At 46.3% G+C, this 9,821-nt stretch overlaps 1 protein-coding gene across 1 annotated transcript in view; it reads left to right on the forward strand.

Annotated features, from left to right (window-relative positions):
- Window positions 1-9,508, forward strand: part of ANKS1B (ankyrin repeat and sterile alpha motif domain containing 1B) — a 573,173-nt gene extending 563,665 nt beyond the window's left edge. Inside the window, exons 18-19 of the mRNA XM_061582729.1 lie at window positions 744-911; window positions 9,127-9,508. Of these exons, the coding sequence (XP_061438713.1) occupies window positions 744-911; window positions 9,127-9,237 (279 nt within the window). The 3' untranslated portion in view covers window positions 9,238-9,508. The remainder of the gene's footprint in view (window positions 1-743; window positions 912-9,126) is intronic.
- Window positions 9,509-9,821: the final 313 nt, after the last annotated feature.

The following is a 9,821-nucleotide window of genomic DNA, read 5'->3' on the forward strand; positions in this document are numbered from 1 at the left end:
TTTACATAACCACCACATATGATAAAATGATCCTTCTTGTTGTTTACATTTCCAACAAACATTAGAAACATTACTATACATTTTTGACAACTTTTCTGGAGTCATGTACCAACGGTACATCATTTTATAAAAAATTTCTTTAAGATTATAGCATAGTGTAAATTTCAAACCTTTTTTCCACATATTTTCCCATTGATCCATTTGTATGTTATGACCAAAATTTTTTGCCCACTTTACCATACACTCTTTTACTTGTTCTTCCTCCATATCCATTTTCAATAAGAGTTTATACATTTTCGCAATTATATTTTCATCATTTGTACACAATCCTATTTCAAAATCAGATTTACTTATTTCAAACCCATACATTTTCTTGTCCATTTTATATCTTTCTAACAATTGTAAATGTAGCATTGCACAGTACAATTGTTAAATAGGCAGAAAAACTTTCCTCAGCAACTTTCAAGTGGTGGTGGTGGGGATGAGAACCACTGTTCTGCAGACTCATGAACAGTGTGTGTGAAAATGAAGCATGTTGTCTCAGTATTTAAACTAATCAATATTTAAACTAAGTCTCAGTATTTAAACTAATCAGTATTTAAACTAAGTAACTTCTACAGCCATTTCCAGAAATATATAAAAGTGTCTGATATGCACCAATGTGCCAATTTTATACATTTGCTTTTTTAAAAAAAAAGTATTTAAACTAATTAGTTTTATTCTGATGTTTGTTGTCATTCCAGAATTTAGCCTATGAAATAATTCTCACATTGGGACAGGCATTTGAGGTCGCTTACCAACTAGCACTTCAAGCTCGAAAAGGAGGTCATTCTTCAACCCTTCCTGAAAGCTTTGATAATAAACCTACAAAACCAATTCCAAAACCTCGCGTTAGCATTCGAAAATCTGTGGTGAGTAAGAAATGTACAACATACAAAAGAAACTTGTTGCTGCTGCTAGGTTCTTGATCTTTATTTCCCTTTATAATCAGCATGCTATTGGTGTGAGCTGTGTTGCATTTGTTCATCATTCTAAAGACAGCGCAAGAGTTGCAGAAATTCAGTATAGCTGCTAACTCCTGGGCACATGTTATAATTTCAAAACCTTCACATAGAAATGGCTGTGCTCTGCCACCTTAGTCAGAGGCAGTATGTTTCTGAAAACCAGTTGCCGGAAGCCTCAGGAGGGGAGAGTGTTCTTGCACTCGGGTCCTGCTTGCGGGCTTCCCCCAGGCACCTGGTTGGCCACTGTGAGAACAGGATGCTGGACTAGATGGGCCACTGGCCTGATCCAGCAGGCTCTTCTTACGTTCTTATGTTCTTAAAACATTAGAGGAAGCAATCCTAGGTATGCTAAGGTCTTTGGTAAGCCACCTAGAATTAAACATCAATTTCATCTTATGAATGCAGCAGCAGTCATGGTTCAGTTTTTCTTTTGTTGCCTGTTCTGTGATTAATAGCAGTATTAATACTGTAGATCAAACTTAGCACCAACTAAAGATTGCTTCTTATGGTGTTCTTTAGGATATATTGGCATTACAAAGGTAAGACTTTTCTAAGAACCCTTACCATCAGTCTTCAGTGTCACCTTTCAAACCTGAACACAGTCAGGTAGTAATCCAGAGAGAGCTTTTAAAATAATGTGAATAATTATTGGACTGAATATGCATTGTTTTATCAATAAGCCATAGCACCTGCTCATTAGCCATATCACATGCTAACAAATCAGTAAGCTCTTAAGACTGTTAAACAGGCATTTCATTCTTTTTTCACTCTCCTGTTCAGCTCTCTTTGAACTCTTTTTTTCTTTCTCTCTCAGCTGGTCCATAATTTTCACTCCCTCCTTTAGGCTCTCTTCGATTCCCAGTTCAAATTCTAGCTCCCTCACTGCTTTCAGGGATTTTAGACACTTAATTAGGTTACTATGCAATTTCTATGGTAAACACACTTCACTTAATGACGTGAAAATATAATGCTGCTGACTTCCCCATATGTATCTCTAGTCAAATGAGAACCTGCATAAACCAGGTGTGAGAAACCTTTGGTCCTCCAGAGGTTGCTGGACTACAACTCCTATCATCCCTGGCCATTGACCATGCTTGTTGAGGCTGATAGGAGTTGTAGGAGGGTCAGTTTCCTCACTCCTGGCATAAACAGATGAGTGCTATGCACTCAGTTCCTCCTCCAAGCTGCCAAGGATGTGCATGCTCAGCCTGGTTAGGAGAATGAAAGAAAACAAAGACTTAGCCCATCCTGCTAAACAGCCGATTGGTATGTTTGCTGATTGATCAACAGGTCTCTGCACACATCTGTGTCCTTAGCAAAAGTGAGAAAAGCAATTCCTGCAACATAGTTTTTGAGACAAATCTATGAACATGAGCTCCTTGTGTTACTGAGAATACAACAGAGAATATGGTTGATAAAATCTACCATTATATACTTACAACTTCAGATTTTATGCAGACACATTTCTTGTTCCACTAGACCAGTTCTGTGAGGGCAGTGAAAGTAATGAATCAATATTCTCTTGGATTATCATGATGAAATGGAATGGACCATTGGTCTCACCTGAAGGGTGATTTTCATATGAGGACGTTCATCACTGCGGGTATTAGCTCCACCTATCGTGCGAAGGCAAGAATGTTTTTGAAGTCAAGACTAGGGGCGTCAAGCCCCTCCCACTCTCCAGTTCATTCGCAGCGAGTCTATAGAGAAAAATCTAAAAATACAAGAAAAGGGCCAACAGGCCTGCCAGCAGGAAAATAACATGCATAATAACATGACTCTAACATAGCGATGTAACAGAACTAGCAGTCTTGACTTCACTAGTAACTTTAAATACAATAGTGTAACAGTCCTATATAACATCTTAGTAAAATATCTATACATCCTCCAACTGGGAGGATCGTGATGGCCGTCCTCATATGAAAATCACCCTTCAGGTGAGACCAATGGTCCATTTTCCATATGAGGCTGGCCATCACTGCAGGATGTACCAAAGCAGCCCATAAGAGGGAGGGACCACCCACATGCTAATAGTCATTAAGAACCTGTTGCAACACTCGTCTGCCAAAAGAGGCATCAGCAGAGGCATAATTATCTATTTTATAATGCCTGATAAACGAGTGAGGGGTAGACCAAACAGCAGCCCTGCAAATATCAGCAACAGGAGTGTTGGTAGCAAAGGCAGCCATAGTGGCCGCTGACCTAGTTGAATGAGCTGTTATACTAGCTGGAACTGGAAGTTTAAGGGACTCATATGCTAAGGTAATACATGCCCTTAACCAGCGAGATAAGGTGGAATTGGCTACTTTATGCCCCATAGACCATGGATGAAAGGATACAAACAGAGACTCCGTTCGTCGAATCTCTTGGGTCCTAGACAGGTAGGTCTTGAGAGCCCTCCGAACATCCAACGAATGCCAAGCCTTCTCTAGAGGATGAGCAGGGTTCGGGCAAAATGAAGGGAGTACAATGTCCTGATTGTAATGGAAAACTGAATTGACCTTAGGACGGAAGGAAGGATCAGTTTTCAACACAACAGAGTCCTTGTGAAAGACACAGAGATGGCGAGCAGAAGACAATGCGCCCAGTTCCAAAACTCATCTGGCAGAAGTGATGGCGACCAGGAACAAGACCTTGAAGGACAGTAGACGTAAAGGCACAGTCCTAAGGGGCTCAAACAGAGGGTGTTGTAAAGCTTGTAGGACCTTGGACAGACTCCATGAAGGAAAACGATGGACTACAGCCGGTGAACGTAAAGCAGTGCCTCTGAGGAAGCGTTTAATGAACGGATGTGAGGAAATAGGGGCACCAGTGGAGGAGACTGAAAGAATGGACGACAGAGTGGACGCATGTCGACGTAGAGTGTTGGGTCTGAGTCCCATCATAAAACCGCTATGGAGATATTGCAGCACCTGATGCACAGTGGCCTGGGATGGATCGCAGTTGTGAGCCTGGCACCACTTGGAGAAAGCCACCCAAGTATGTTGATAAATACGGGTGATAGATGGTCGTCTCGAGGCTAAGATAATATCAATAACAGCGTCAGACAGTCCAGCCGACCTCAAATGTCCCCGTTCAAAAGCCACGCTGTTAGATTGAGCCAAGTGGGGTCCTGATGCCATACTGGACCCTGGGATAGAAGATCTGGCCTGACTGGAAGTGTCCAAGGATCCATCACCGACATTGCAAGAAGATCCGAGAACCACGGTCGGCGTGGCCAATATGGTGCTATCAGAACCAACTGTGCCCTCTTGCTCCGCGCCTTCTGCAGTGTTTTGGCTAACAGCGGTATGGGAGGGAAGGCGTACAAAAGACCGTCTGGCCACGGTATGAACAGAGCATCCACTGCTTCCGCTGCTGTGTCCAGGTATCTGGCAAAGTACCTGGGAAGCTGGTAATTACGACTGGAAGCAAACAGGTCGATCGAGAAGACGCCGAACTGACGCTGGAGACGCTGGAATATGGTTGGATGAAGTTTCCATTCTCCCGGAATGACCTGTTGTCTGCTGAGCCAGTCTGCTGTCACATTCCAAATCCCTCTGAGATGCTCTGCTTTTAGGGATTGTAAATGTTGTTCTGCCCAGACGAAGATGAGGGAAGCTAGGTCCTGCAGAAGACGGAACCTGGTGCCCCCGTCTGTTCAAATGTGATTTTACACACGTGTTGTCCGTTCGAATGAGGACATGGTCCAAAGGGAACAGAGACTGAAAATGAAGTAGAGCTAAGTGGACCGCCTTGAGCTCCAGCCAACTGATGTTCTGAGTCTGCTCTGCTGTGGACCAAACCCCCTGAACGTACTGGGAGTTGCAGTGTGCTCCCCAGCCGATGAGACTGGCATCCGTGGTGACAACAGTCCTGCGAGGTTCTCTGAATGGAGTGCCTCTGGAAAGATGTTGGACCCTCGTCCACCAGCGGAATGAAAGACGCAGTGTGGGGCTCAGAGGACTGTGCGATGATTGGAGTTTGCAATGTCTTGTTGAAAAGGCAACAAAGCCCACTGAAGGTGGAGAGAGTGGGCTTGAGCCCATGGCACAATGTGGATGGCAGAGACGAACATTCCGAGCGCCCTGGCTAGAAGCATGACGTCTGCGATTGTTTGTTGCATCAAAGACCTCGCGATGTTTGTAATGGCAGTTATGCGATCTGGAGAAAGAAACACCATCACCTGCAGGGTGTCCAACATTGCCCCTAGATGTAGTAGGCATTGGGTCGGTTGAAGATGGCTTTTGTCGAAGTTGACAAGCCAGCCGTAGGCCTGCAAGACATTGAGGGTGAACGTTAAATGACGATGAGCCAGCTCCTCAGAGCTTGCCCGTATTAAAATATCGTCCAGATATGGGTAGAGATGGACCCCTTGAATCCGGAGATAAGCCACTAAGGTGAGAAGCACTTTTGTAAATACTCGCGGAGCAGAGGAGAGGCCGAACGGCATCGCTCTATATTGAAAATGCTGGGGGCCAAAAGCAAACCGAAGGAACTTTCTGTGGGCTATGCAAATGGGCACATGGAGATACGCTTCCTTTAGGTCTATAGAAACCAGGAAGTCTCCTTCTTGCAAGCTTTCAGTAATGGAGTGGAGGGATTCCATTTTGAATCTGCGGTATGTTACAAAACGGTTGACGAACTTGAGGTCCAGTACCGCCCTCCATGACAAATCTCGTTTGGGCACAGCAAATAGGAGGGAGTACACCCCTTCCGACCTCTCTGTTGTAGGGACTGGCTCTATCGCCGCTATGTCCAAGAGGTGATGTATAGCTGTCTGCATAATGCTGTGCCTGGCCGGCACCCTGGGGCAAGGGGATGGATGGAATTTGTCTGGTGGAGTCGCCCAAAATTCTATTGCATAGCCAGAACAAAAAAGGTCCCTGATCCAGGCGACCTTAGTCAGATGCAGCCACTAGTCTCCAAACATAAGTAGTCTGCCACCAACCGGAAGTGCATTAGTACAGTTTGCGCTGGCGAGACCCTCCCCTATATGAGGACGATGAAGTACCTCTGCGCCCTTGGTACTGACCTCTGCCCTGGAAACGTCGGTTCCAGGTTCCCCTGGTGGAATTGGAGTCATGGGATCGGAAGTCGTGGCCTCGTCCTCCTGGCCGCGTTTCTCAAAAGGGCTGGTTAGTGCGGAAGGAGGGAAATCGCCTGAAAGGCCTATGATCGATGTTCTTGACAGTGGCCAAAACAGGTTTGTGAGCGTCTTTGGGATCAACCAGCACTGCCTTTAGAGCTTCCTCGCCGAAGAGCAAAGATCCGGCGTAAGGGGCTCTAGAAAGATTCACTCTGGCTGCAGAGTCAGCTTGCCAGTGGTGAAGCCAGAGGGTCCATTGAGCGACTATCTGAGCCGTCATGGCCCGTGCCCCCAGTTGAGTTGCATCCAAAGTGGCATCAGCCACAAACGCCACTGTCTTGCGCAACTTTATCAGTGATCTCTTGAGAGAAACAGGATCAGGGGTAGGGTCCTCTAGCAGATCATCCAGCCACATCATTGCTGCCCTGGAGAAGATGGAAGCTGATGCGGATGCTCGCATGGAGAAAGCAGTGGCCTCATGATTTTTGCGGAGGGCGAAGTCCAGTCTTTGCTCAGTAGCATCATTTAGTTGGGATTCTCCTTCCCTAGGCAAAAGAGATCGTGAAACTAGGCTAGCGATCGGCTCGTCTATGCCGGGGATGGCCAGCTTGGTGGTAAAGTCAGGAGCTAGGGAGTAAAGTTTGTCAGCCAGGTTCTTGAAGCAGCAAGTTTGGAATGGATGAGACCATTCCTCGGTGGCCAGTTTGGCAATGGGATCTGGCACCAGGATGTAATGCTCAGTTGGTGCAGGGGATTTGAGAACCCTGGCCCATTTAATAGCTGGAGCGGAAGCTGTTGGGGGTGCAGCTTGGAGACCAAGGGTGTTAACTACCCTGCGTGCTAGAGGTTGATAATCTGAGGTATTAAACAAGCGATACGATGTATCCTCCTCATGGTCCGAATAGTCACTCCATTCGTCCCCTTCAGCATGATCAGCAAAGGTTGACTCCTCTCCATACGAAGCGTCATCAATACATCTGCCTCTAGCTACGTCAAAAGGATTTGGGGAGCAGGAAGGGGTTGCCTCATGGCATACATGTTGGTCCATAGTGTGTTGAGGTATAGCGGGAACTTGTGGTAACTGCATTTGAGTGAAAAATGACAGCATGCCCTGAAGTTGTGAAAGAAAATCATGGGACAGCTGCAGCCCCGTTGAAGCACATGGTTGTGCCTGAGCAGGTGGCTCAGTGGGCTGAGCCGGAGGATAAGCCCTGGGCAGCAACACGGGAGGAGGCTGGCTAAGAGTTGGCTGAGTAGGAAAGCCAGCAAAGTCCTCCTCGTCAGAAGAAGCAGCGGGGGAATGAAATATATCCGTTAGCTGTGTCTGGACTGCCGTGGTGGGGTTTGGAACAGAAGCATAGCGTGGACGCTTGGGTTTGCTGTGGCTGGAAAGATGTTTAGTCTTAGCCAGTGCTTTGGCATGTTTAGTCTTAGCTGCCTTAGATGGTTGTGGCTTGGCTGTCTGAGACATGTCTGGTAGTTCCGCCATCTTATATTCACTATGGGTGCAGTACACGGCCACAGCGGGGGCAGGATGTAGAGACCCGAACAGGCACAGCACACGACCACAGAGGGGGTAGAATGTACTGGCAGATGGCTAAGTACACGGCCACAGAGGGGGCAGAATGTACGGTTCAACAGGTGCAGCTTATCATAGGCTCAGCACACGGTCACGGGTGGGGCAGAATGTACAGTGTAGGCAGTCAGGTACACGGCCACAGGTGGGGCAGAATGTACAGTTCAATTTGTGCACAATATCAATAGTCTCAGCACACAGCCACAGCAGCAGTATAGAGCACAGCCACAGCCTGAAGAGACAGCCACAGAAGCAGAGTGCAGATAGCATAGATCACAGTCACAGTCTTGAGATACAGCCACAGAAGCTGTAGAGGTCAAATAGTAGCAAGGGGCAGCAGCAATGGCCGCGTGGTAAAAGAACCCTTGTATATTTACAGGGTCCTAACTGCCCCACACCTACAGGTAACCCTGGCAGCCCTCTATTTGCTAGTACAGGAGAGGGAAAGGGAACAAACAAAATGGCGCCCGGAGCAGGCGCGGGAAAATAAAATCAAAAATGGCGGACAATGACGAAGGGGCAATGGCGGACGGAGGTAGAGACGCTCGTGCTGCAGCCGCGGGGCCGATAAGCGAAGTCGTGGCGCAGAAAACAATGAGGAAACGGCTAGGAAAAAAAGGCAAAAAAGCCGCAGCCGCTGAGGCAACAATGAGGAAACGGCTAGGAAAAAAAAGGCAAAGAAGCTGCAGCCGCTGAGGCAGCAGTAGGAAGCAGCCGCAGCCGCCGTCTGCAGGGACCGTTGCGGCGCGAAAATGCCAGGCAGCGAGGCTCAAGCCAGTCCGACAGATAAAAGCCGCAAAAAGAGAGAAGCAGCCGCAGGCTCTCGAGATATTCCAAAAAAGGTACTGCCGTGAGGAGAGAAGCCGCGGCAGAACCCGGGACGGAATTGACTCAAATGGCCAGGTACGGGAGGAAAGTAACGCCGGGAGCTGCAGCCGCAAGCTCCTGCTGGGAATAGAGAGAACCGCAGCCGCGGTCCCTCTGATGGCCGTTGGACGAAAGACTTGAAAAATCAACGGCCCGGGCAAGGGAGAACCCTCCCAGGGAATTCCCCAGGAATGGAAACACAACGTTAGATACAAGACAGAGGGAAGGGAAACACTCGGTAAACACACAAGTAACAAAACCTCCACACCCTGTCAGACAAATACAGCAACAAAAAACACAGAAACTTAGCTAAAGCTACGCTATAGAATATCAGACTTGTTCGTACGAAGGCAAGAATGAACTGGAGAGTGGGAGGGGCTTGACGCCCCTAGTCTTGACTTCAAAAACATTCTTGCCTTCGCACAATAGGTGGAGCTAATACCCGCAGTGATGGCCGGCCTCATATGGAAAATATAGAATGTAGCCCCTGGAAAGCAATACATGGTACATGCCATATGGATGATGTACTCAGACTGGGACAGTGACACGTTTTAATACTCAGCAATTAGATTAGATAATGCATTGTTGTTTCTTTTGTATTTGTTTCAAAGCAGATAGATCCCACTGAACAAAAGACTCTTGCCAACTTACCGTGGATTGTAGAACCAGGACAAGAAGCTAAAAGAGGAATTAATACCAAGTATGAAACCACAATTTTCTGATAGTGAACTGTCCTCTGTTACTTGTTGTGCCTTGCACTCAAAGCAGTCATAGCACAGCCTTTCCTTGATGGCAACTCTTCAGTCTAGTAGAGGGGAAGACTGCACTATATGAGTGGCCTTGAAACTAGCAAAAACATAAATACAAAAACAAAAGGCTGCTGGTCATTTCTGGTGATTGTTCTTCCTGCAGCACTGACAGAAGAATGACATGGGATGAAGACTTTTCGATTACAGCCCACAAGAGTGGGAGATTGTTTCACGCGCGCACTTCTCTTAGGACTTTGCCACAGTGCTTTCTTTGATTTCGTATTTTAACATTCTACTTTTAACAAAGGTCTCTAATGGTAATGCTGCTTAGTAATACAACATTCAGTTGTGGTTGGGTTTTTATTTCAAATATGGTGGTTTTTAAATTGAAACAGGCCCAGATTATTTAATACAATAATTGAGATATGTTTGTGAAATCATGAGGATCCTATATAAGTTAATTCTACTGTTTAATATATTTTTCAAAATTAGTACTGGCAAGATATTAGCTTCCCTGACTTCTGTATTTGCTGGAATATGTGTTCTTCATGCCATTT

Source organism: Rhineura floridana, chromosome 8 (assembly GCF_030035675.1).
Source record: "Rhineura floridana isolate rRhiFlo1 chromosome 8, rRhiFlo1.hap2, whole genome shotgun sequence".
NCBI lineage: Eukaryota > Metazoa > Chordata > Lepidosauria > Squamata > Rhineuridae > Rhineura > Rhineura floridana.